The sequence below is a fragment of the Aythya marila genome (genome assembly GCF_965140915.1).
Source record: "Aythya marila genome assembly, chromosome: 7".
NCBI lineage: Eukaryota > Metazoa > Chordata > Aves > Anseriformes > Anatidae > Aythya > Aythya marila.
In genome coordinates, this window is record NC_139048.1 from 8,709,048 (window position 1) to 8,736,425 (window position 27,378).

The following is a 27,378-nucleotide window of genomic DNA, read 5'->3' on the forward strand; positions in this document are numbered from 1 at the left end:
CGTCCCCGCGTCCCCCCTTGCGCGTCTCCCGCCCACTGCGGGCCGGCTCCGCCATGGCTCCGCCCGCGCCGCCATCTTGGCTGATGTGTCAGGCCGCGGCCATGGGGGAGCTGCCGCCCTGCCCGCCGGCCCCGCACGGTGAGGCGGCCGGGAGCGGGGAAGGGGGAAAAGGGGAAAGGGGCGGGTGGGTGTCCGCTCGCTGCCGGCCCTTTCAGCCCTAAGGGAGCCCGAGGGGGCCGGGGCTGGGCTCGGGGGGGTGTCCCCGTGGTGGTGGGGCTCGGTGCGGGGCGACCCTAAAGCGGGGTGTGGGAGCGCCCCGTTGAGGTCTCCATGCCGTGAGGCGGCTCGTCCCCGTGTCTGGGGGTGCTGGGGGGCTCGCTACGCCCCTAAATAATCCCCTGACAAAAATTAGCGTTGTGGTGGATCAGTGCGAAGGTTGTTTTCTAGCGTTAGGGTGTCCTCGTTCCTGCGGGGGGGTGGTTGAAGCCCCTGCTGGGTGGGTGAGCAGGGAGCTGCTATGGGTTGGGTTTTGGGGTGTGGGTTTGGGGCTCCTGGACTGCCAAATCGGCTGCCCAGGTGGGTCTGGTGTGAGGGTGCTTCCAGCCAGACCGTGCACACCGCGGGAGGGTCTCCTGTGGGGCTGAAACCTGCGTGTAGGGTTAGGGGTAGGGTCCTCCAGCTTTGTTGTTGGCTTGGTTTATGGTGTAAACTTTCCAGAAGTTAAAATGTGACAGGCAGAACGTGCTAAAAAAGCCACATGTGACTGGCGTCCTGCTGTGTTTTGCTGTACAAGGAAATTGTCGAAACAGCATGGAAAACAGCTGCTCTTTCATATTGAGAAGGAAATGCAATCAGCGACTGCAATGAATGCTTGCGGTGCCATTGGCTTCAGGAGGGGGTGGCTGAGCTCTAAAAGCAGGAGAAATTGAAATTCTGAAGAGGCATCAGGAGAGAAGGCAGTCCCCTTGAAACGTCATCCAGTTTAGAGGGGGGTGAAACGTAAACTTGATCCTTATTGCCTCTGAGCCCTTCTCGTCTTTTTCTGGAATTCTTCAATCGTCCTTTCTTGCCTTGGCTTTAAAACAATATTCTCTGTTGTTTTAAAACTTACTTGATTTGGTATGGTTGACAGATGTTTATTAGGATTGCAAAGTTCAGTATTTCAAAGTGTTGAGAAGAGGACTGAGGAACCAAACAGAGAGAATGGTTTCTTTGGTCCTAATTAATAGGTATGTTGCTTATCGTTTCCCTAGGCTAATATTGAATTTCCTGAAGCTGGCTTTTTAAAGAGGTATGGAAAAAAGCAAGTTCTTTTCTGGCTAGGCTCTGTTGTTATTAGGTAAAAGGCAGTGTGTTAAATCAGTAGTCCTTATGGATAGCTTACCTTCAGACTATAGACTGAGACCCTGCTGCCTCCAGCTGAAACAAAAATCTCATCAGAAACAAAACAGTCTCAGAAGAGTAGAGATGTAGAAGAAAATGATCCTGTCTTCAAGAAGCACACAGAACACTGATGTTTTTAATGTGCAAATGTTACATAATACCTCTTATTAATTAACAGAAGTCCGTCTTCTTTAGAGCTCTCAGTTGACTCATTCAGGTCTGCAAAAGATCAACTTTTTTTTTCCCTGTTTGTTTTTTTGCCCTCAGGGGTTCTGGAGAAGCTCCGTAGGAGGATCAGGTTAGAGAACAGCAGTGCCTCACTGTCCTCGTGAATGGTGTTCTTCAGTATACAGAGGTCAGGCAGACAGAAACGCCTTGGTTGGAGTTTCACAACCCTGGTGTATGTTCTGGAAAGAACATTTGAAAACAGCCTTTGATTGCCAATATGCTGGTATCTTCGATGCCAAATAAGCCAAGACCAGTAGCTTACTAATTTGATTGCATGACACTACAGCTTTGTAAAAAGGGCTGCCTGTGCTCTAATTTTTATCGTATGGATGAAACTTCTAACTGGTTAACGATGGAGACCTGTCATAGAATATATGCTTTGTCCAGGCTGTGATCTCAGTCATCAGTGGGATTTCTTCTCCTCCCTTAAAGCATTCTGCTCTGCACAGGTGAGAAGGTGAACGCAAATGAGGCAGTAGTGGTGACTAAACTGGCTGCTATTCGCCTTTTTGAGCAGAATTGAACACATGATGCTAAAATCCTGAATGGCTGTGCTGGTGCTGTTGGTGGTATTGCAGCAGTCGCTGAGCAGTGTAGGTGAGACCAGCTTTCCTTACTTAGAAGAGTAGGAGTTGTGTGCTGAAGAGGCTTGCCCACAGATGATTGTGGGTCTGTGCATAATCCCGTATGTCTCACTTGAAGCTCAAAGTAAAAGGGATGCTTTGCTCCTATGTGGTTTTCCCTGAGACACGGGCTTCTGACCTTGGGCCTAGAATGACAAAAAAAAGCAATACTCTGAGTACCTGATGCCTTGTGTTATGGGGAACAAGTCCAGTTCTACTTGTTAAACCTTAACTGATAAACTTTATTTTGGAGTTGTGCCGTTACTTGGCTCTGTGTGCAGAGTTAATGTGATCGTGATACTAACCGCTTGCAAGACACGGGTAGGAAACCTGGTGATGCCGTGAAGGAATTCATACGGTGTTGCTCAACTGTTTGACTTGTGACATAAGCAGAGAAAAAGCAAAGTTAAAGTATGAGTAAGCCTTGTCTTCTACAGCACTTGACTCACGTTGAAAAAATTGATAGTGATGATGAGCTTTGCACCTTAGGACTGCCATGGGGCTATGCAATCAGTGCGTGTGTATAAAGTAAGATTTAAAAAAAGAGAAAAGCAAGCTAAAGTATTAAACCGAGACAAGCAAGGAAATCTAGAAAGGATCTGTGTATGTGCACGCTTCCACGCCCTGCTCTCCCAGCACTTGCATCAATGCAGGTCTTTGTGTGAGCTGAATCGGGAACTGTGTCGAGTTATGGCTGGGCTGGAGAGCTTGGCGTCCCAGCACGCAGCCAGCTTTACCTCTTGCGCGTGTCCTGTCTGCGCTGGTACCCCTGTAACCCTTTGTTTCGGCTAGCATAGAGCTATATCCAGTCTTTGGTCTAGGGTGAAAATGAATTAGTGTTGGGAGAGCTGGTGTAGGTGGCACTCGGGTGGTTTTCTTCTGCTTCCTACATGTGCCATCTAAATACAAGGCCATCAGTGTACGAGGCCTCTTGGCCTTTCTCTCTGTTCTGTATGGCATGCAGGCAGTAGTTAGGAACTGAATCTCCTCTGACGCTGTTCTTGGCTGAAATCTTTGATCTGCACCTCTACATAACAGCGATACGGTAGAGATACTTCTCATGTCTGGTTTTGTAAACCAGAATTTATTTCAGTGAATCATCTTTTCCTTAGAATTTCCAGTTGAAAACAATTATCTCTTGGAGTTGATTTTCCCTCTTTTGCAGTGTTACCTGGAGACGCACTGTTTAGACTAGGAAAATGATTGTAGATGGAGTTCTTGTGAAAGATGCTGTGCCCAGTACAGGTACGCTGGCTGCTAACTGGAAACAACAGGGAAGTTGGCTTTGCTAATCAGTGTGATGAGCAGTAGACAATAGCTGAAGATATTTGCTTTAGGGAAATAATTAAAACAAACAAAAAAAACATACGTGACTTGGACAAAGATAGGTTTGGTCTGTTCAGATTAGTCTAGGTGAAAGTATGACTAGGATTACACTGCAGCTGTCTGCTAACACAAGCTGTAAAATTTTTCTTCCGTTTTATTTTTAGTCATACTGTCACATAAAACTTTTAACGAGAGTTCTTGTGATGACAGGTTGGCACTCAATTAGTGCTGACTAATTATCCAAATTAAACAATTGTTGTCTAGTAAAGATGTGAAAAGTTCTTGAAGAGCTGCATCGGAGCTTTTAAAATGAGCAGCGCTACTATATGAAGGGAAAAAATTGTCCTGCCACAGCATCAGTTATTTCCTTAGCAGTCTGCTTGGAGATTCATTCTGTGTATGAGAGCACACGAGCTGTCCTACGGCTTCGTTTCTTACCCAAGTGTAATAGATTGGAAATTAAACCCAAACTAAAAAGAAATAGCAATTTTTGGGATTCTGAGAGTTGTCTGGTTGCTAATGGTGACTTTAATGTCTTTGTTTTAGGGTTATCTGGTTAAAGAAAGTAGCACTTATTATTCTGTTGGGATACAGTAATAGGGGGGTGTCCCTGCCCACGACAAAAGATTTTCTGGTGAGTCTGGTGGCTATTACTTTGGGATGGTGCCATCTTGAAAAACAAACTAAATAATAACAGCAGCTATTTTGTAAGCTCTTGGTCCAGCGAAGAGTTTAAGAACGGATCATGAAGCAAGGATCTCTAATCCCAGGGCAGAGAGCTGCTCTGGAGCAGTTTCAAGGGGCCTGTCCTGTAGGTAGGGGTTTTCTCTCCACATGCCGTGTGGAGGTGAGCGGTGTTTCTGTATCTAGATACAGCACAGGCTGCAGTTTCAGCGTGACTGTATGAATCCCTCTGGAATGTGGGCTGCTGGTGGTGGTGTCACCGGGTGTTTCTGCTCTCTGTTTGCCTGGTCATGGTGCTGAGGACCCCGCTGCCTGGTGGTGTCATCTGCTGATGAGCCACAGAGTGCTTCATCTTTTCTTTCCTTGTCCCACGCCTACTCCGAAACGCATCGTGCCGCTACTGCAGCTTTAGTCATTGGACTTCAGTCCACTGCTTGCAGGAAGTTTGAGTGCTCTGCTGTGACAGATAAGAGGAAAGAGGATGGCTTTGTAGGTTACATTGTACTTTAAAAACAAGCTTGTCTCGGATACTATAAAGCCTATCTAGATGCTTTTCACATTTCCAGAGGTGAAGAGCACGTGTGGTGGTAGCTGCTGATGTGAGAGCTGTGGTTGCCTGGGTTTGTGGATTGTATCCCTGCCTCCTTGGTGGAAAGGAGATGGTGCTCTCTTTGCCAGAGGTGTGCCTCCAAGGTCTCATAATACAGCTATGAGGGGAGAACATCTATGCAAAGCTATTGCAAACCCCTCATTGTTGGAAGGAACAAACATAATTGGCTGCAACTGATCTCTACGTTGTTTAACACACGGCTGAATATGTCTGGTGTTTGGTGAGCTGCATTTATGGTGTTAACTTCTTGCTAACAGGACGGTTACTTCTCTTTCACTCCAAGGCATGTATCTCAATGCTCTTCACTGCTTCTCAAAATCCCCTCTGGTTTGAGCAAGTCTTTGTTGTTATGTACACACTCCTGAAGCGTTACTTCCTTTCTTCCCTTCCTTGTCCTGCTTCTCTACTGTATAGCTAAGCTCTGCAGCTTAAATACATTCTTTTTCTATTACAGCAGCAATTTTTGTCTCCTGGGACTGCCCTGAACAGCCAGCCCATGTCCTGGCAGTGCCACGCTTCTGTCACTTCACTCTGTGTCTGGTAAAAGCCCAAATGTGATAGTTACTTGATGACAAGATGCACATTTTCATTTTTTTCCCATATTGCCAGTGATTTTTTCTCAACAGTCCAGCTTCAGGAAACGCTTCCCGTACTTCTGTCATCTAATGAGTCGTCAGATGTGTTTTGAAATTGCCTGAAGCCTCTTTGTTCTTCTCCGCTGTTTACAGCGTACGTGAGGCATGGTTCAAACTCCCGGCTTCGTGAAATTGAATGCTGGCATTAACGGTGCATCTGCTTAGGAAGTCTTTGTAGTCCAGGGTCTAAAAGGATCGTGTTTGTGTTCCGTAAGATTGAAAAGGCAGGCGGTTTGAAATGGCATGATATTGAATTAAAATGCACCAGATTCTGAAGGCATGCCTGTAATAACAGGGGAGGGGAGGGTTTTGTGGTCCTGCTGAGAGCAGTGCAGGCAGTGGGAAGCACACAGGGAATTGCTTGCATCATGAATTAACTTCTGGTGGCTGGAAAGTAGCGGTGTTGGAACGGGGCTGAAGATTTCTGAGTGGGTAACCGGATGGACAGCTAAATGTGTCAAGAGCATCTTAAAAAGTAGGGTGTACGGTCTTTTTGGCAGAGGAAAAGGGAGGATCGAGTGTTGGAGAACCTGCTTTTTTTGTGCTCAGTGACTGGCCCCTGAAATGAGAATTTATTGTTAAAGCACGTATGGGAATGAAGGACTGCTGCTGGTTTTCCTCCCTCTGCCTTCCCACCTGTATTGCTGCATCTTCTTGCGCTTTTGAATTGGCGATAGGCAGAAAGGCGAAAGAAAAGCAGAGAGCAGGAGGGAGAAAAGCTGCAAGTTTGAGATGAATGTGATAGGTCTTAGCTCTCTGCTCATACAGAAAAATTCCTAAATCTTCAGAGTTCTTCTAGTGAAGGTGAACAGAGGAGTTAGTCTGGTGGTTCAGTGTAGCTATTGTTTGAAATACTTTTATTTGTACTCTGGTTTCTTGAGGTCTGCTTGTAGAAGCTGTCCCTTGCTGGCTTGTGTTCTGGCACCTGTGCATTCATCATCATCTCATAGTATATTTGGAAGCGTGATCCTTAAACAACAGTAATTACATTTATTTTTGTTACTGCATATGAAAATTAATTCTCAACCTAATTTTTTGGAATATATATCAGTATGAAAATCAGAATTTGAGTTGGAAGATGTATTAAAAGAGGTGACATCTTCTAACTGCTCATTGGCTTCTTATTGCCGCAGGTGATTGCTATGGTTGTAGATCAGGAACTAAATATTAATGGCTGATCACCTGCTTCCTTAAACAGTTATTTAATGTGGACTGGTAAATCTTGGATTAATAAACAGTCAAAGTACTGTTCAGAGATGATACTGCTGGCTTTTCTGGGAATTCCTTTTTCAGTTCCCTGTAAAAATAACATAATAAACAGGTACTGTGCTACCCTAATACATCATCACAGCAAGGGTATAGTACCATAATTAGACCTTTTTATTCCAGAAATCCAGCTAACATGCTGCAGTGTGGTGTTTACTCGTCTTGCAAGAACGAGAGCAAATCTTGCATGATAAAGAGTTGCTCGACTCGTCCACTCAGCAGCTGGATCTCATAGGACGAGTTAAGACCTTGATCTTACTGGCTGGTACTTTACAGATCAGGTCTGTACTGTTAGGGTAGCTAAATATTAAACATTATTTGACTTAATTTTTAAGTCACTTTAAACCTTGAGATAGGCTACTTGCAGATAGTAGAACATAAAGGGATGTAATCCAAATAAATTCCAGCAACCTGTAAGTTTTTTCCTTTGTAAGTTTTACCATTACAAGCCTTAATTCTGCAAGCGTTTCCTTGTGCTCTCACCTCTTATCTACAGATAGCTGCCGAGGCCAGGGCTTAACAACGTGTTAGAGTGCCTGCTGCTGAAGGTAGCTACAAGGAATATTTTTTTTTCTTTTTTTGGTATTTTACAGGATCGTGTAGCAAGGCTTTTGATGCTCCTCCTGGATCAATACCTGTCTTGTATCAGTGCTTAGCCGAAGAGCTCGAGTGACTGTCACCTCTGTTCGTGTTTCTGCCGTTTGATTAGCAGTTTAGAGAGGATGCTTCTGTTCTGGTCCAAACACAGTGAGTGAAGAAACGCTGCTGGTTTCCTGACTCTTTGCTTTCTTTCATGTATGTGTCTGAGAGACACTCCCATAAAAAAGTTGTGCTGGCCATTCGCTGTACCTGCAGGCCCCCAAAATCTTCCAGAGTTTGATTCCCATCAGTTTTGCTGCAGCAATTTGGCAGACAAGCACATTTAAGTTACAGCAGTAGGAGAAAAGGCTGCAAACTGGCTCTGCCACAGCAGCAGAAACCTTATGGCCTGGCTGCAGGAAGCCTTCCCTGCACCATGCCAGTGCCCAGCAGGCTCCTGAGGTACCTGAGGGTGCTGGGGGTGCGAGGCAGGCACGCTGGGGCCGAGCTCCCCTCCCTGTGCTCACCTGACAGTTCCTACCCAGGAAGGTGCAGGCCTGCCCTGGTGGTTGGGCTGGGGCATAAGGAAGTGGTACCGCAACTTAATTATTTCCCTGACCTTTGGAAGAGTCGTTTAGGGTAGGTAGGGTGATAGAAAGTGTAGTTGGAACCTGGAAAAAGATTGAGCTGCTGTCAAATATGTGTCAGGTGTATTTGGGACCTGCTGTATTCGTATGCTTGATGTGAAACAAGGGAATATTATCATATTTTGTTTCAGCTGGCTGGGGCCAGGCTGGCAGTGTCAGTCTTTTTAAGCTACTTTCACACACACAGTTCTGCTTACCAAGCAGGAGCCTTTTCTTTGCTGTTGTTACTGCAGTTTTCTGTCTGTGGCCTTACAAACGAGGTATCTGCTCTATTTACTTGCCTGGGGTGGACGTGACAAACTTTGGATATGCAAGAGACACGTTTGAATATTAAGGTGAATTTGCATTGACAGCTACTCCACCTGATTTCTGTGGCTGGATATTTCTGAAGATAAAATTCTGATCCTAGGATAAGATTTTATTTCTATTTTAAAACTAGTACGGTGCAGTGGCAGCAGGAGGAAAGAAAACATCTGTTCAGGGCAGGAACAGGTTGGGATCGATTTGGGCAGATAGATGTAGAATCCAGGATATTGGAATCGGGCTGGGAACATTCTTAATGTAGGAAATTACATTCTGGGCACCACTGAGATGTAGAGCAAGTCTGCAGGGAACACTGAATCCTCAGAATTTACTCTTCAAGCTTTAACAGATTTGTACAGACACTTCAAACTCCCTGTGTGTCTCCAATATTAATTCAGTCTTATTTACAGAAGGAAGTAACGCAGCAATGTGAAAAATCAGTGTTCTTCCCAAAGAACAGCCTAACAGACCTTTATTTTTCACTTGTTGCTCTTGTGTGAGGAAAAATACCATCCACTTTGCTGACTGGCCTTGAGGTTTAGGTGTGGTGACCAATGTGGAAGCTCCCAGATCTGCTTTTACCACTTGTTCTCCTGTGGGAGTTAACTGCAGCCTCTGGGCTGCGATGGGCAGCTCTGAGGCAGCAATACATCAAACAGCTTCACATCTTGGGGGGGGTTATAACACTTTCTAAAGTACTTTAGAAAAGGCTTAAATTGAGCCAAAATTTCCCTCTGATCATTCCAGAGAAAGTCTCAGCAAGGACTTAAGCTGCAGGAACTGCTATGGAAAAAGTTGCACCTCAGCTTTATCCTAACAGCCTTTTTTTTCTTCTTTTTTTTTTTTAACAGGCGTCTGCTGAGCGTGTGGATTGTAAGCTGCCCGTGACAAGATACTAGGAGGTGAATTCCTGCCTTCCCTCTGAACAGCAGCATTGTTTGCAGATCTGACGGTTATTGACTGTGTTAAATGCACCAGTCTCAATCATTATTTTTAACAGCTTTTTAATTAAGTAGAAGCTGGTGTTCTGCTACTGTCGAGCTCAATGCTTTTTTTTTTTGCAGCTGTATTCATTTTCTTTGCTTGCCAATTTAGATCTTAAGTAGGGGTTGTTCCATTTATTTTTTTAGACTAACATAAGAACATCTTGAACTTTGATTACTAGCAGTTATCAAAATGTAGCTAGCTACCAAAAGAGCAGTTGTTTTGGCTGGACAAACTAAGCGGATGGATTCATTGGCTCTGGTATTGACCTAAACATAAATAATTGAAGCCAAGGGGGATCAGGAATTTTATTCAAGTCAGAGAAGATTTGCTTGTAAACTGGGAATCCTTGTTAAAGTTTCACAGTGTATGTTGTGTAACAAGTCTGCCATTCACCCTCTTTCTGATTTGTAGCTTTAGTTACGGTTTGTCTTCTGGTTCCTATTGACTTGTACTGTTTTAGAGACTGTGGTGTTTAGTTTTTTGTTTTGAAACCAAAAAGGAAAAGAGGTCTGTTTGTTACTTAAAGAGATAGAATTGTCATTGGCTGATTTGTTACTGTTGCCATAGCATGTTCTCTTTCATACACAGCCTTAGGTTTAGTTTCCCTTTCTATTTTCCTCCTAGAGGTTACCTGGCAGTGTTTTCAGGTGGGTCTTTTTTGATAGTATTTTCTGATAGAAACAGCTGAGCTGAGGCGACCTTTTTTTTTCCTTCTGTGTTTTTTTTTTAATACCTATTGGTGTGTAGTGGTAGCAATTAGTCACAGACATAATGGGATTCGTGTGTCCCTCTGTTTTAACAGGGTAAGCCATGGGACTAAGTGTTGGTTAATAAGGCAGGGACTTTGGAGGAGTTGAGCCAAGTGGCACAGAGGGCTTCCTCTCGGTCTGAGTTCAAGTGCAGAGTCTGGAGCGTGTAGCTGAACAACTCCAATTGTGTGAAATGGGTGAGAAAAAGCTAAACAAATGAGAAGGCTGAATGAAATGAGAAGTATGAAAACATGCCTGATATTGCAAGATGGCAGAGTTACTGCTTCCTTTGAGATAATTGTTGGAAAAGCAAAGCTGAATTCCTAAATGGAAAAAATTGACTCCTGTTTATAAATAGTCTAATTTATCCAGTACGGGCGGCAGGGTTACATCCAAAAGTTATGACTGCTGTAATGAATTTCCCCTAATGGACAGGGTATGATAAGAGCTTCTTGTGCTCGATAAAAATGCCAGCAGGCTTTGCAGACACCTGACCATCTGGGAGTCCTGAAAAAGAAGATCCAACTTCATATCCAGGCTGTTCCATAAATGTTCTAGCTATTTGGATCACAGTACGGTGTCCTTCTAGAAGAACACTTTCTGCATAGCTTTTCAACTCCTCAAACGTTTGCTCTGCAAGCTACTTTGGGAGAGGAAACCTGCCTCAGACCATCTGTGCTCATCCAGCAAGAGATTTCTGCTGCTTGCTAGCAGATGGGGGAAGAGAATCTCACCCTCAGCACCCTTTTTCTTTTGGGTTGCTGGGTATGGATACGTCTTGTTGTATGGGTAATGGGTGAGGACATGACAGTAAGGAAGTATTTTCTCCCTGGCTGGGTGAGGGAGTTGCCCTGTGTTATAAAAAGGAGTGAGTGAAGACACATTGTTACTTTCAAATTGTGTGTGGGACAATGAAAGCTAAAAAGCACACGATTCTTAGGTGTTTTTGTTATATCTGAAATGTTTTTCAGAGGTGATTACTTGAACTTTTTCTGGTTTAAAATCAGAATTTTTAATCCTAAAAAAAATCTCTTTTTTTGATTGCGTTGGCATTTACTGTCCCACTCCTTCGTGTTTGCTTTCCTTGATTTATCACCCTCCTTCAGAAAAACTCGGAGAATTGATGTAAAAGGCTGGAAAAACAACAAACTCTGCATAGCTTCTGTATCTAGATATTTTTGCCCTTTGAATTTTACTTTCCAGTAGTCTTTCTTTCCTCTTTCTTTATCTTTAATTTTGATTTTGAATATAATACGTTGTCTAATATGAATTCTTTTACCTTTCTGAAGGAAAATGATGGAGGAATATGTCCCAGAAAAGCAAGGCACGCCGGAGCCAGTCAATCTGTCGGGCAATGCCTCTTCCACGTGCCCAGAAAATAGGAGGACAGATGAAACACCTGGAGCAAAGGACTGCTCAAGCATTGCTTGTGCTGGAGCTGGCATGCTGGACATGGAATCGAGGTTGTTGCCCTCAGCCCAGGATCCATCAGCCACTGACCTGAGCAGCGGTGGGGACCTGGCAGAAAGACGGGAGCAGCAGCCGGCGCTTGACGACAGCGGAGGGGCGGACTGCGCTGCCAGTACCTGCTCTGAAAGTAAGGTCGAGGGCTCCACGAAGCCAGGGCGTTTATCTAGCGAAGAATTTGAACAAGATCCAAAAACTAATCAGGCCGAACAATCATTAATGGAAATACTGAAGGAGCTAAGGGAGGAATCTGACTTTGTGAAAAAATCCAGTGATAAAATCTACACGGAAAGCCCTTACGACACAGACTGCACAAAGAAGCTTATTTCCACGATGCATCAGACTTCCTCGCAGGACGATTTGCTGAAGGAAATAGAGTCTGAACTCCTATCTACAGATTTTTCCAAAGAACACAAATGTCCAAACGGTGTGAGGAAAGGTGAACATGCCTTGGCTGTGTTTGAAAAATGCGTGCAAGATAAATACCTGGAGCAGGAGCAAACTATAAAAAAGTGAGTATTTTAGTATTCTCATTACGGCTATGGAGGTGTGTACTGAAAAGTTTCAGATGTGTATTACGTGAACACAACATTGTGGTATGAAACAAATAATGTCTTGTGAGTTGTTTTAAGGACAGATGAAGAACTTCCTTAAAAAAAGGTCAGTAAATGAGGAATTATTATTACGTGTGGAATGCACTTTTAAATAAAAATGTGTGCTTAGATCTCTGAATTCTTGTGGGATTTGGCAGGAACTGAATGGCCAACTGTTCAGTCGAATAGCTTGCCAGTGCCTAGAATTACTTATATCACCATCGCTTTTACAGTATTTAAAAATAGTCCAAGATTCATTCTGTCTCTGTATGTCTTCGAAGAAATGAACCATTGTAATTACAAACTCTCACTAGTTGTGTTTGATTTGAGTTTGAAGTTGCTTCTTGTTTGTGCAATATCATAATTCAGTCTTTTCTCATAATCCAGAAAGTTCTAGTTGGTTGAGAGCTGTTCTTTGTGTTTGAAATGGTACAGGAGGGCTTTTGAAATGCTTAAACTTTGCTGTATTCAGCTGGGCTTAGTAGTTCTACCATCTGCTACATGAAGCATGCTTGTCAAAAGCCAGTTCACTGATTGATTTTTATTTTTTTTGATTCTCCACTTGGCTTTTAGTGTTCTGTTACCTCTTCAAAAAGGTTTTTTATTAACGAAACAGTGTGTAACTTTAATTTTATTCCTGTTTGCAGAGATGGAAATGAGTGCCCTGTTCTTCAGGACATCACAGGGAGGGAGAAACTCCCAAAAAGTAGAGTAGGGAAAGCATTCTCTTGCACCTCACTAGGTAACCTCTGACAAAATATAAACGTGAGGAAAGTGAGCTGATGACAGGAAGGCTTGGGTATGTGTGATTAGGCGTTTAGTAATTATGGAGGAGGAATGAGAATCTGAATGTAGTGGTGTGTAGATGGTTCTAACTCCAGAAAATGGTAGGTGAACAAGTCAGTTGGGTTTTACATGTTTGTTTACAGTAAATTCAAAGGCAGATCAGTATTTTCAACAGTGGACCAATTACTTAGATACAAATGTGTATGTAGATATATGTATTTATTACATATACACGCAGATTTGTTTTATATAAACATACCTTCAGTCTCTTTCTTTGCCAGCCGCACCCCTTTGAATTTTGGGTGCTCACCTCAAGAGTGCAAAGCTGCTGTGGAATACTTTGTTTAGTCCAAAGGGCGTTCTGGGTTGGGCTGATTTTTGTCCCTTTGTTTATGATCAAAAGAATTTCCTGTAACGTTGCTCTGGAAGTAATCCAGCTGTCTTCTATGAGCAGATCTGTGCTAGGTAAGTGAGCAGCGATTGTGTGAATCTCAGCTCCCTTTGAGCATTTGTAATCTTGGAATATTCCTTGCTTCAGAACTGTTCTTTAACCTAAGCTTGCTTTCACTGGTGGTATTGAAGTTTTTGTAATTTGGAAGCCTTGTTTATTTAGGAAATACTTTTTGAAGGAGAGAAGCTAAAGATGAAAGTACATATCTAAAAGGGTATTTAAATATCTTGTTCAGGTAAATACATACCGCACGCAAATTCGTGCGGTTGGTGGCCTAACTTGCCTAGGTGCTTTTGGAAATACCCGCTACCTAACTGTGTCTTTAACCATTTAAGTACATTTGAGACTCAGCAGCTCTGACAATATGACTTCTGAGTTTCACATATTGCACTGCTAGAAGGTCAGGCTAAATCTAGTATTGTCAAGGTGTCAGCTTCAACTCAGGCTTCAAACAGCTGCAAAGGAACAGACCGTAGCTAAACATTTTAACTTACAAGGGCTACGACCACGGATGCTGTTGTAGTTACGTGGAACCCAGATTTTCTAAGTCCTATTTCTTAGCAGGTTGTGGACTTCAAAGGCTGCTGTGAGAGTTTGTGCCAATCCAGGAAATGAACACACTGTCTGTGCTTTCAGAGCTTTGACTGGGGAGCTCTGTCATTGGAAGTTTCTGTGTACAAAAGTAACTTAAAATTGTTAACCTTTACAGAACTCACTGCTAGTTCTGGAGTAGCTTAGAGGCATGAAATATCTCACATCATCAGGGATGGTAGAAACCCCAAAATGCTGAAAGTAAGCAGTGTTCTCATCAGAAAGTTGCTGCTGGCTGGTTTAGAGTTAAGCTTCACAGGCACAATGTACTTTTTTTTGGTAAGGCTTTGGTGGAGTTCAGTAGTGTTCCTGGCTCTAATTGCAATAGGATTTACAGTCAAGAAGGAAGAAACATGTATCTCAAAATAAATAAATCAAAAATACAGTACTGAAGTACCTTGCAGCTTGTTTCTTTTTCTTTACAGATTGATTAAAGAAAATAAAAAACATCAAGAACTGATTTTGGACATTTGCTCAGAAAAGGACACCTTAAAAGATGAACTGAAAAAGCGAACAGAAACAGAAAAGCAGCACCTCAACATCATCAAACAGGTACAGACAACTGAACAGAAGTGGCAGCTGGTATCTCACCTGTACATGATGCCCCTGTTTGACAGAATGTGTGGTAGCGTAGGGGAGAAGGCAGGAGTGCCCATGCTTGTGTATGCTGAGTATTTTGTGAGGATAAATCCATTCTTCCATGCCAAGAAATGTTAACTGGCTGGAAGTGCTTAATGTCTATGGTTAAGTGATCTGAATTCAGAAATTCATTTTAGGTGTTCGAGCAGTTCCAGTTTGAGTTGCCTTGATAGGTGGGTTGGTTGTGTGTGCCAAGGTTGTCTTCCTGCTGGAGGCTGCGTATGCTAAAGGCCTTGTAGGCCTTTTTGCAAAATGGCAAGTTCAGTCTCTTAGGATGATTTATTTAGTGTATGTAGATTGAAGGGGAATCTTAGGAAAGTGTTTTATCATGACTCATTTTTTAAAAGTAATATTTATCTTCTGTTAACTACTGCGTCTGGCAGTGAATGGCTGTAGTTGGACTTGTAAGTGCTAATGGGTATGTGGAACATGTATAAAGGTTAGAGCGTGTTAACTGTGGCCTTACACGCTATTTTGGTATTAGCAGTTCCTATATGCAGGCATTTGGCCAGTGAATGGTTCAGGACCATGACAGGCCAAAGAGGAGCATGGAGTTCGCAGTTGTGCAGGCTGGCTTTAGTGTGGGAGGGAAAGGTATCGCTTCGGGTGTCACTCGTGCTCTGTTACAACATTTTGTGAGGGAGGCACATGTTGGTTTCTAGTCCCACGAGTAAGATTGCAGATAAGGATGTTTGGAGGTGGTTTCAGAAATACTGCTGTGGTGTAACACTTGCAGTTTGGTAGCAGCTGGACTTGTGGGATACAATGAAGTGTGAAACACCTGAGTTGTTGGGTTTTGTTTTCTCATTTTTGAAATGAGTGTTTTTAACATGATGATTTCTGAATTAATGTGTCCTGGTAGCTTTCAAGGAAATGAAAGCTTGGTAGCACTCACAGCTGCAAGTAAAGTGGTTATATGCATGCTTGCACGTTTAAAAATAAATAAAAACAAATGTTTTGCATGCTAGGCAATGATTTGGCTTGCAAAACCGAAGAGGGTGTGATCAAATTCACTGTGTGGCAACAAGTGTTTTAGCTTGTTCTTGCTTTGTGTTGTGGCTTGGATTGCACAGAAGTGAGGTACTGACACCGGCATCTTTACACTTTTACACCCTTCTTCCCCACAAAGAAAGGCAGGCATCGGTGAAATGGCTTTGCCCTGTAATGAGAGCGTTGTCCTTAAGGCACAGTTTGAGGAGCCTTTGGGCAGCATCACAGCTTGTTGTCCTTGTGCGAGTGCTGCTTCCTCTTGGACTGCGCCTGTGTGGCTGCGCAGCGAGCCTGCCCGGGGAGGTGTTCCAGCTGGTGGTTATTCTTCAGCTGGATCAGGTCTCACCTAGTTCACTGAGTGCCTAAGGAAACGTGCCAGCACGGTGACTAAGCACCACCTTTGTATTTGCTGAGTTGTTTTTCAGCGAATTAATTCCCAGTCCAGTTCAGCACGGATGCGTGACGACTTTGCCAGCGCAGTGCAGGCTGGAGGTGGTGGCACAGGGGTAGCAGCAAAGAAAAGGGTGAAAGAAGCAACTTCAGCCAGCAGCCAGCTCTGCTCTGGCATCTCAGCATTTGCTGTCAATTTAATTTTTTTTCTGTAATAAACTACTGTGCCTCCTGTTCTACTCCATTTGATGCAGTTGTCTCACTGAAGATGAAAATTGACATCTTTCATGCTCGTACTTGAGTACAAAGCTAGATGTTGATATGGATAGTTGCAGCTTGACAAGTGTAAAGTACAGGTAAAGATCTGTTGAAGCATATAATTTGTGTGAAATGTTCCTGCCTGTACAAAACATGATCAAAGTCTTATTTTTCCTATAATTATATCATAATGTTGTCTTCTAGCTAGAAGCAAGAATAGAAGAGCTTATTAAAGAAGTGAAAGCTGGTAAAGACAAACTTTTAACCCAAGATGCAGCAGCCAAAAATGCTATTCAACAGTTGCATAAAGAGATGGCCTATCGAATGGAACAGGTAAGACAGAAAACCTTTAATTACAGAACATTTCATGAATTAACTTGATCCCTGTAGGAAACATGCAGCCTGGTTTTGGCTCAGAAGCAGGGTAAAAGCTAGCAGTGGCTCTTACATACCCTAATTTATCAGATGAAATATTTTTCACAAAGCTTTTATTTTTCTCTCGTATTACTGAGAGTTGAGATTTTTTTTTTTTCCTTCCTAATACATTATGCCAAGTATTTTCTCTATGTGAACTCTAAAGCTCAGTTTCTGATTCTTTTTATTTTCTTAGATGAAACAAAATGTATTAATGATGGGGTTGGGGGGAAGTCCATCTGAAAAATAAGCCACTGAATGATGCTGAGTTTGGCACATGGACAAGGGAAGACAGTGGATTGATACTGGGTTTTTGCAAAAGTATTTTGTGACCAAACCTTATCAAATATAACTCTTTCCTTCTGAAATAATCTGTATTCAGAATTACTTGTGTGGTGGTAATTCATGTGAGATGTTTAGCTGTGAAGCTGCAGCTGCATAGATGCATTTACTGTTACAAGTAATTCCAGTTGAATCAACTGGGCTCTGGTGACACTTATGTGGGGATCTAATGCTAGGGTTTGCAGAACTGGTGCTATTGAGCCCTGCTTTGATATGCTTCTATATTGGATGTCTTTAGAGTAGTGTCTTACAAAAGCAAACCAGAATGAATCACCCTTGTATTTCATATTTAAATATTTTTCAAGGCAAATAAGAAATGCGAAGAAGCACGCCATGAAAAGGAAACAATGGTGATGAAATATGTCCGAGGGGAGAAAGAGTCACTTGACCTCCGAAAGGAAAAGGAGATACTTGAGAGAAGAGTGCGAGATGCAAACAAAGAAATTGAAAAGCATACTAATAAAATCAAACAGCTTTCTCAGGAAAAAGGAAGATTACACCAGCTCTATGAAACTAAGGTGCTCTGAGTATTGCTGTGTGACTTGAGTGAATGATGAAAAGCGCTATCAGAGCAAACTTAACAACACTTGTTTGCTAATGTACTTGGGGAAAGAAGAATGTTTTTGTTTTGTTTTGATGTATATCTGTGGAAAAAACCCTTTCCTCTGAGGGAGGGGGAAGTATTAACTGAGTTCTCGTTATCTTTTTCAAGTTCCGTTTAATATTTCCCTAATTTATTTTCTGTAATAAAAAAGAAAAGAGCACTTATTGCAGGTCCATGTTTTTTTGAGGGAGTTTCTAACTTTTTTTTTTTGAATTTTTAAAAGGCTGTAATGGCATTAAGTTATTGCAGTCTTTATTGCAATTTTTCTGTCTTCATTCTCTTGTACTTATGAAAATTGGTAGTATGGCAATAGGATTTTTCAGGCCTGATTCAAATAAATAAGTAAATTGCCATTCAGTTTTAGAAGCCAGTAAAATTCCCATCAGGCTCCTAAATTACCCAGGTGTTTCTGTACTGTTTTGCAACTACTTCATGTGGAAGACCTGAAAATTGATGAAGTAGTAGGGTTCTTGCTGATTTGGGTCTCTTCTGATGAATTTTACTGTGCACAGTTGACAAAAGAAGCAGAAAAATACGATTTAAAGTCAGAAAAAATATGCTGCTGAAGCAAAAAATCACTTCAGTGTTTCTCACGTGAGCAGGAAGTGGGAACGTGGCTTCAGGTTTGCTAAACAAAAGTTAACCTACTAAAAAACCTCAGAACACCTCATGATTACACTAGAGCCTTGCAGGAACCGTACTGCCCTCACACGGTGCTTCAGTAAACCTATATTTAGCAGTTGAACCTATCATTTCAGAAGCAGTTTGGAGGTGTGGGTTGATGCTCTGTCTGTGGATGCTGGTACAGAAGTTTGGGCCAGCAGTGTCCTTTTCTTAATGTCCTGACTTGATGCTGACTTACAGGCTGGTGGTTTGACCTACGTATGTTGTTGCTGCCAGTGCTCACCCTGCACGTTTATAGCTGGTATTACCGTTCTGTCAGTGTCAGGACTTCTCTCTGTAGCCTTGTGTAATACATAACTACTGTTTGAACCTGTGTTTCCTCATCCTGTTGCCAAAAAAAGAACAAAAAAGGGCCTGTGCAGCTTACTCAGGAGATTTTTATTGTAGACCAGAGCTCTATTTTGTGTGTTGCAAGAAGCACTGGATGATTTATATCCATAAAATAAAATTTATGATTTTTTTTTTTTAGGATGCTGAAGCCACTCGACTCAACAAAGAAATAGAAAAACTGAAAGAAGAAATCAATTCTCATGTTATCAAAGTGAAATGGGCTCAGAACAAATTGAAAACTGAAATGGATTCGCACAGGGTTAGTAAAACGCTACCATGACATTAGACTACAGTCAGAGGAATGTAGTTGCGATACTGTTCTCTCTTTAAATAGTACTAAAATCTATTCTTAAAGTGTTCTGAATTTGAACACCTGCCGCAGAAGTTGGAATAGTGCTTTTAGATACTGTTACTGAGCTGGTAATGATAAAAGGATGCGAGGAGGGAAATGCAGAGGGTTCTGTTTAATCTGATCATCAACTTTTATTTGGATTTTGTATGATAGATTTAACTGTCTTTTTAATTCACTTTTTCTGTGATAGATTTAATGTGATCTATCATCTACGGCACATAACCAAGGAGTCCTTTTTTTTGTGATTTTGGAACAAACAAAATTACATAAAGTAATAGCTGAAGGGAAGTAAGAAAGGAAAAAATACCGGACATTTTTGTTGTTGGTTCTTTTCAAACTGAAGTAGGAAACTTCTGTCATAAGAATTGTTTTTTTTCTAAATGATGTTATGTAAGTAGGTTTAACCGTTATTCATTCCTGTTCCTGTAGGAATCAAAAGAGCGCCTCAAAGATGCAACAACAAAATTAACTCAAGCAAAAGAAGAAACAGACCAGATAAGGAAAAACTGTCAAGAAATGATAAAAACCTATCAGGTAAACACTTTCTCAGGAGGTGGAATTAGTGTCCAGGATCTTATTTTACACCCCTCGCCCCCCCATTTCTATCTTAAGCCATAACAGGGAAGAATTATCCTGTGTGAGCTACAATGTTGAGATGATCAATCACTGATTGCTTTGCTTGGAAAGTTGATAATCAGAAAGGAAAAAGTTTGTCTTGATTAGCATCTGGTGTGCAACTCTGTCTTCACCTTTTCAGAATTATTGGATACATGCCTATAGGAAAGTTCTTCAGTGATGTGAAAAGCTGTATAGGTGCTCATAAAACGGGAAAGGGGGATCTAAAACTAAAACTCTCCTTGTATCTTCTATCCTTTTAGGAGTCGGAAGAAATTAAATCAAATGAATTGGATGCAAAGCTCAGAGTAACTAAAGGAGAACTAGAAAAACAAATGCAGGAGAAGTCTGATCATCTGGAGGTAAGTATTTGGTGTATGAAGGCAGCACAGTTGCCTGGCTACCAGTTAACCTGGTAGTTATGAATGCTACGAGTTTCTAACTTGAGATTTTTTTTAAGCTGCTTACAGTTCTTGCCAAACATTTTTCTTCTTGTCCTAATACTCCATTCCAGGTGTCTGCCTCCAACTCTGCTTATGGGAGGATGTTTTTAGATACTACCCTGGACTAATTTCTTAAAAACAGAATTGTTCTCATTGTATCATGCTTTTCCCATAATTGCTCTTTCATTTATCAGTGTGAATGTTTTCATAATTTAGAGTGCAAATTCTAAGGCAAGGCTGTCTTTCTTTGACCAGTATTTCGCTAAGCTATGAGTCAGGGATAGCTTCCATTCTCTGTAGAAATTTGTTATCCCAAAAACTAGATTCTCTGATGAGTACCTGCTCACGTGTGCATGTTTCATCTTCAGTTAAGCAAGTGTCAGAACGTAGAACTTTCCCCAGGGGCTGTTGTCAATTTGTACAACTAAAACTGAAAAGTGCAATCCTATTTCTGTCCTTGCTTCTTTAAAAAAAAAAAAAAATCTAGCTTTTTTCCCCCTAGGCTTTTGCTTTTGTTTGTAGTGGCTGTTTACCAATCTCTATATAAGCGAAACAAACCTTTTAAAGTACCTGTTTTATTTTAAGCCCAGCCCTCTCAGCTGTTGTGTTGGCCTGCATTTGCCTAGATTTTGTTTGATATCCTAGGGAATGCCAGTGTCAATGTAGATTTCTTAATGAACTTCTCGCTCTTTAACAAGGTGCATCATGCAAAAATAAAAGAACTGGAAGACTTGAAGAGAACATTTAAAGAAGGCATGGATGAACTTCGAACACTGAGGACAAAGGTAACGTGTTGGATTGTAGGAGAGCACAGTGTGTAGTACTGGCTTTTTGAATAAGACTATATTCAATTTTTTGTTTGTAATTTTAGTTCTTCGAATAAATACGGTGATTAGAGACTGGCTTGCATGAGATCAGAAGGAGCATGTAACTGACTCTGGGTAACCTTTCTTAGTGAATCAGTTGGTCCATAGTACAATGTTTTGTTCTATGTTATGCAACTCATTTGACTGAAAAGTTAGGAGAAACATATTTAGTGAAGATCTCCTGAGTTTAGTAACTTTGGAAAATGAAAAATATCTGTAAACATTTCTTGTCTGTGAAGCTAGGTTTGTAGACATCACACATTTGATGTCTGTTAAGGAGGTTATGCTATCTGTAACTTCTGAACTGTCTGTAAATTAGCCTGCTGTTCCTTCAACCCAGATCTCAGTAGGGCCTTAGAAAAATGGATGAAGACATGACTGTATTTGGTTTTGTAATTGGAAAAAAGATGTCTTTGAAGTCTTTGAATCCTGGTGCATTAGTTTGAGTCTTTGGACAAGACTAATGTTAATCACACTTGCATAATTTGGTATTTTTTGCATGTACTGTTTTATCTATTTTTTCTGACTGTGTTTTGTGTGAAAAACAGGATATTACCACTCTGAGCTAAAATCATCAAAAAGTAATAAAAATGTTTTGTACAAAACGTTAGACATCTGATCAGAAGATCAGAATAATTCATCTCCAAAGCTTGGGGAAATAAATAGTTTGATTTTTCTGATTCAGGTGAAGTGTCTAGAGGATGAGCGCTTAAGAACAGAAGATGAGTTATCCAAGTATAAAGAGATCATTAACAGACAGAAAACTGAAATTCAGAGTTTGCTGGACAAAGTCAAAACTGTCGATCGTCTGCAGGATCAACATCAGAGGTACAGCTATGCACTTTGAGGAATGATGTGACAGATTTTCTGGTATTTGGAAAGTTTTTCTTTATTGAAATTACAAAATGCTTTAAAACGTCAATAACATGCAGAATCCTTGTCCTAACTCAAGTGTTTATTTCTATGGTGAATCAATCTCACTAGTAATAGAGATGACCTTAATAGCTTTTAATAAAATTAATGGATTTAGTCTCGTAAATCTAACCAAAGTGTTCACTTTTAAGTGTACCCTATAAGAAGTTATGTCTTGTAGAAGCCTGCCCGGTGTTTGCTTTATTGAAAGATCCATCACTTCAAAAGTGTGATGGATGGATTAAAGTATTTAACAGAAAAGGTTTTATATCTTTGATAGGTGCCATATGCAGATAGTTGGGAGCACTTGTATTTCTGATGGATTAGTACTCATTCTGCTGTCCAAAGTTTCCTCATTTAAGAACGTGAGGGATATAAAATCTTGGAAAGGAGTTGGGTTCGTGGACAGTTTAGGAGTTGCTGAGCATATTTCTGTTTTTGTATGGTGCATATGAACTAGAATACAGAAATGCCATCCACTTCACTGATTCTAAGCAAATACAATGGAGGTAGACAACTTTTGGATACAAAGAGCCACTCACTTGTCCCTCCTGTGCTTCTAAAGAATTCTTATTTCTCATTGAAAAATATTGCTGTGATTGCATGCTGGTCAGCTGCATTGGCACTGTCTCATTAGCTTTCCTAGGGAAACTGTGATCTGCTAGAGACAACTGAAGCATAGACTTCAGTCAGCAACAGCTTTTTTTTTTTTTCTCTTGGGATCTTGTTAAATGAATTAAAATGAACTCTGTGATCAGTGTGAAAACTACAAATGTGTTTTTCCAGTTATTTTTTCTTCTCAGTAGTTGAGATGTCCTTAAACATGTCTCCATTTTTCCTGTTAAACTTGGATTGAGGTGTTTTTTTTAACATCTTCTCTGCACAGTGCTCACTACCACTGCATCAATTTTCCTATAGTCTTTTATTTCTCTCTTAAAATGACTGACGTGTTTTCAGTACTCCCTAGGATGTTTGACAGGGTTGTGGAATCTTAGAAAGAGATTGAAAACTTGGATCAGTAAATTCCTGTTCTCTCTGAAACTCTCTCTGAAAATAAATTTGCTGCCTTTTTTCACTTGCTTCCAAGAAAATAAGAATTTTGTCTTAATTCATGCAAAATCTCATCTATTTTCTTTATGAGAAAAGGGTTGAGGAAGCAGGTTTCTTATTTCTAGAAGGAACCTGAAAGATTGAGGTGAAACATCTTTAAATATGTAAAAAGGTATTATAAAGGGAATGTTCAGCTAGTCTTTGTGTGCTGGAGCAAGGACAAAAATAAATGGGATTTTGCAGGAAAGATTATTTTAGGTTGGATGCTGGATAACACTGAGTTGGATACTGATTACCTCCAGTGTTGCAGGATTTGCTTTTTGGAGAAATGCAAGGATCAGTTGGAAATCTCTTTTTAGGATGGTCTACAGATTTAGCTTTGCTCGGTTTGACCTTGACTGTTAAGTAGAAATGGCTTCTCTCATAATGAAACAATGTATTTGGAAAAGGGAAATACAAGAATATTGCATTTGCAGGCTGTCCTCTTAATCTACAGTCTTGTTTCTGACACCCTGTACTGAAGCACGTGCAGTTGAGTACAGACAGCTGGTCACTTCATTTCTGTGTCATGTCGGCATTGCAGCTTGTCATGAAATGGAATCTGCAAGCTCCCTTCATTTTTAAAACAATCCAGTGGTGCACGAGGGTCACTAAGTGTTCCTGGGCATTGCCTGGTCTGGGCCCAAACACTTTTATTTCAGTAAGGTTTCATATCTGATGTCTTCAAGCTCAGGTTATTCCTAATAATACGCAATTCTTTTGGCAGAGATGAACAAGATATCAATGCTTTAAAGGAAGAAGTAGATGGTCTCAATTCTCTTATTGCTGATCTCCAGAAGGACATTGAAGGTAGTCGGAAAAGAGAATCTGAGCTATTGATATTCACTGAAAAATTAACCAGTAAGAATGCGCAGCTTCAGTCTGAAAACAATTCCTTACAGAGCCAGGTGGATAAGCTTTCTTACAGCGAAAGAGAGCTGCAGAATCAGGTGGAATGTGTTCGACAGGCTAAAGATGACCTGGTGAGTACAGCATGCAGCTTTGTTCATGCGTTACTAAAATGTTTGGGGAACGTGAATTCCACCATGTGTTTTTCCTCACCTAACTGCAACTTGTTGTTGAGTTTGCCAGTCTGGAACACCTCTCTTTTTAAGAAGACAGAAATCCAAGGCACATGGCACTGAAATGTGATGGGGGTGTCCCTGCGTTGTTCTTTCTGTGGTGCAGGACAGAGTTACTCTCCATGCAACTGACATTGAAACAACCAAAAGATTGTAATTTGTGAATTGTATTACTGTTTCTTAGGTAGTCTTTATAAATGTAAGATAAACATAATTTAATTTTCAATGATTGCTGTAAAAACAAAACAAAAATTAACGTACCTGTACTGCACAGCTCTACGTGCTGTACTGCATTGTGTGGATGTTTTAGAATTCAGGAATCTTACTGCAGCATCACACTGTGCTATGTATTCAGTTGCAATGCTAGTTTCTAGCTTAACAAATTTAAAATGCAAGAGATTCTCATGTAGAAAGCAAAGTACAGAGATAGAACTGTTGAGTGTGCAGTGTGGTTAGGCAGGAATCCTTGTGGTATATGACTTAAAACCAAACTATAATTTCAGGCCACCAAGTTGCAGAAGGAGGAGGATCAGCGAAAGCTAGAGGTTGAGACGCTGCAGGCTCAGCTGGCTTCAGAGCAGAAAGAACTAACAGCGCTGAAGACCCACGTGGATGAGCTGAAAGATGAACTGACTACCCAGAAGCGCAAGCATGCAGCAAACCTGAAAGATCTCACGAAACAGCTTCAGCTAGGTTGAAATTCATTTCAGATATAATAATAAGTCAGCCCAGTCTGTAAGCCCCTTCACAGAGTCTGGCAGAGACGAAGGCTTCTGTCAGTGTATGCGCGCTGTTTGAGCTTAGCCCTTCTCACTCTCCCTGTCCCAAAAGAGTGAGCGAGCAAGTTAAGACTTGAGAAAACTGCAGTGGCAACGAACAGGCCCTAGTCTCAATTGTCAGCCTTAAACAAAACTAAACAAAACTCTTGAAATGGGCTTAGTTATAAACTGAAAGTTTTATTTTGAGAACTTTGCCTTTGTTGTCCTGTATGGGACTACCTAAATGTCACTGTGGGTAGGTACAGATCCTGGTCTGAGTATAGGCAAAAGCTGCCAGAAGTTTCCTAGCTCCTGACTGTATCAGGAGTTATTGGTGAGAGCTACTGCTTAGTATGTTAAACAGAGCAGTTTAATTATTAAGGATGGATGGATGTTGAGAGACTGATGATTAATTTTGGCAACAGATAGAAATCATTAAATACTTGATAGCACATATGTTCTGAATGCAGATAGATTTGAATGTATTCAGGCTTCTTTGAAATGTATTTGAAAGAAGAACTCTTACTGACATTGTGCAAGAGAAGTTATTTGTCTCTTTGTACATACATGAACAGCTGTGCATTTTCCCTTTTCATCCCTACTGAATGAGTGGTGCTTCTGGCACAAGTAGTGCTCTCAGCTCCCACTAGTGATAGTCATGAGATCGCAGAACGGAGCTGCTGTTCTGTCATTCAGTGGTTATTTCCCCAGCAGTCCCAATCAAAGGCAAAATCAAATTCAAGTCTTGTTGTTCCCAGATAATCCTGTGGATGACATTACTTCAGCTGGAAATTGTTGCAGGGTCTTAGCAGATGTTGCATCCAGGTACTTCATGGCTGAGTGCAGGGAGAGAAGGGAGCTATTTTGGTTCTTGTTTTGTCTTTTCCCCATCAGATTTTAGTTGCTACCATTGTCTTTAAGTAGTCAAGCCACGTTAATTATCGGAGGTCAGAGGATTAGAGTGTTTGTTGTATCACACTGGGTCTTGGTTTTTAATCTCCTGTTGGTAACAATCACTTTATTATACTTTTAGCACGCAGGAAATTGGATCAGATGGAAAACGGTAATTATGACAAAGAAGTCAGCAGCATGGGGAGTCGTTCCAGTTCATCAGGTAATATAGCTAATAGCAGGGCTGCCAAAACAATCCTTCGATCTTAATAAGGTTGCCATGGTGTGCTGCTCTCAGTCTTGCTCTTTCTGTGGTTTGTGCGTATGCAGTGTGTGGGCAGTTTCCCATTCAGCCTGACAAAATAGCCTTTAAACACCAAAATGCACTTGGCTGAATGCAGTTAAAGGTGCTTATCCTTATTACAAGATTAAAGCTTGATGTTTACATGCTTTGGGTCTTCTTAAATGCAAGACTTTTGTTGTTGTTGTTGCTTTTATGTTTGGAGGAAGCTCAGAGGACTGCAGTTTCCAGAGAACCCTCTTAAATGCAGCTGTGGCAAAACAAAAATTAGCAGCAGCTTCCAAGATTGTTTAATTGCCTTATTGACAGTTGCAACTGTTTAACTGATAAAAATCAATTAGCATGTTTAGAGGCATCAGTGTGTTTGTGTAGAATTCATTACTTTCTATCCAGTTAGAAGTAGAACGGTTATCTTTAATGCTGAAAACAACAGCTGTTTTCTTCCTCAGTATCATTGGGTTTTAAATTGGGTTAGGTATGCTGAAGTATTTTGCAATCTTTCTGTATAAGTAAGAGGTGAACAGAAAGAAAAAAAAATACTTCAAGCTCTAAGTGAACAGCGCTGTAGGTGGTTTACAATGTAGGGCTCCTGTCAGCCTGTACGCAGTTCTCATGGTTGTGATTTTAGCAGACTGTAGAATAGATTTGTTTGAAAATCAGCTCAGTCTTGTACAAAGTAATATTAATGAATATGACAGTACTTCTGCAGGGCTAAGTGTTACTCATGTACGTACAGTGATGCTAATGGAATTATGCCCATAACTAGGGGACTACACACTGCTCCAGCACGCATTTAAATGGTGTAAAAACTCCTTATTGTAGAAACCCACTCACGTGTAAGGGAAACTGACATTCTGAAGAAAATATCCTAAGCTACTAAAATGTAATGAACGCGCTGCACTGGTGGAGACGTTTTATTTGTGGCAAAAGTAAAAAGAGCTTTAAAATCTGAATGTGTTGGCAGGGTCCCTGAACGCGCGCAGCAGCAATGAGGATCGGTCACCTGAGAACACTGGATCTTCAGTGGCTGTGGACAGCTTCCCAGAGGTGGACAAGTCTATCCTGGTTGAAAGAATCCTGAGGCTACAGAAAGCACATGCTCGAAAAAATGAAAAGATGGAGTTTATGGAGGATCACATTAAACACCTTGTGGAGGAAATCAGGAAAAAAACTAAGTATGTTCTGAGTTTGGTTGGTACAGTTTTTGATGTTGGGTATACACATACTGAAGTATGCACGAGGCTCTATTTCTTTATAAAAGCTTAGTGTAGTTCTACTGCTATTCTCAACTTAATGTTGAAATGATTTGTTGAAGTTATGACTTAAATGAACAGCGTTGCTTCAATGACCATTCAAAAACAGATGAATTCAACTGTGGGTGCTGGTTTTAAAAAGGCAGAATATTGCTCCCCAATTGTCTCACACTTGGTGTTGAGATACATGGGTTGAGAACATGGGTTGATACCACTTGATCCTCAGTTGCTACTGAGAACTGTCAGCAGTGCTGCAA

General features: G+C 41.2%; 1 protein-coding gene across 4 annotated transcripts in view; it reads left to right on the forward strand.

Moving 5' to 3' along the window:
• Positions 1 to 70: 70 nt before the first annotated feature.
• CCDC186 (coiled-coil domain containing 186) overlaps positions 71 to 27,378 on the forward strand; it is a 32,695-nt gene continuing 5,387 nt past the window's right edge. Inside the window, exons 1-16 of one of the 4 annotated variants that reach the window (XM_082765303.1) lie at positions 74 to 138; positions 7,349 to 7,502; positions 9,136 to 9,186; positions 11,310 to 11,999; positions 14,334 to 14,460; positions 16,390 to 16,518; positions 17,247 to 17,459; positions 18,699 to 18,818; positions 19,341 to 19,445; positions 19,790 to 19,888; positions 20,668 to 20,754; positions 21,521 to 21,663; positions 23,564 to 23,819; positions 24,422 to 24,611; positions 25,710 to 25,790; positions 26,833 to 27,043. In XM_082765303.1, the coding sequence (XP_082621429.1) occupies positions 11,314 to 11,999; positions 14,334 to 14,460; positions 16,390 to 16,518; positions 17,247 to 17,459; positions 18,699 to 18,818; positions 19,341 to 19,445; positions 19,790 to 19,888; positions 20,668 to 20,754; positions 21,521 to 21,663; positions 23,564 to 23,819; positions 24,422 to 24,611; positions 25,710 to 25,790; positions 26,833 to 27,043 (2,447 nt within the window). In that variant the 5' untranslated portion in view covers positions 74 to 138; positions 7,349 to 7,502; positions 9,136 to 9,186; positions 11,310 to 11,313. Of the gene's footprint in view, positions 139 to 6,393; positions 6,470 to 7,348; positions 7,503 to 8,267; positions 8,317 to 9,135; positions 9,187 to 11,309; positions 12,000 to 14,333; positions 14,461 to 16,389; positions 16,519 to 17,246; positions 17,460 to 18,698; positions 18,819 to 19,340; positions 19,446 to 19,789; positions 19,889 to 20,667; positions 20,755 to 21,520; positions 21,664 to 23,563; positions 23,820 to 24,421; positions 24,612 to 25,709; positions 25,791 to 26,832; positions 27,044 to 27,378 lie in introns of those variants that run through there. The other 3 variants (XM_082765304.1, XM_082765305.1, XM_082765306.1) reach the window with 3 other exon arrangements.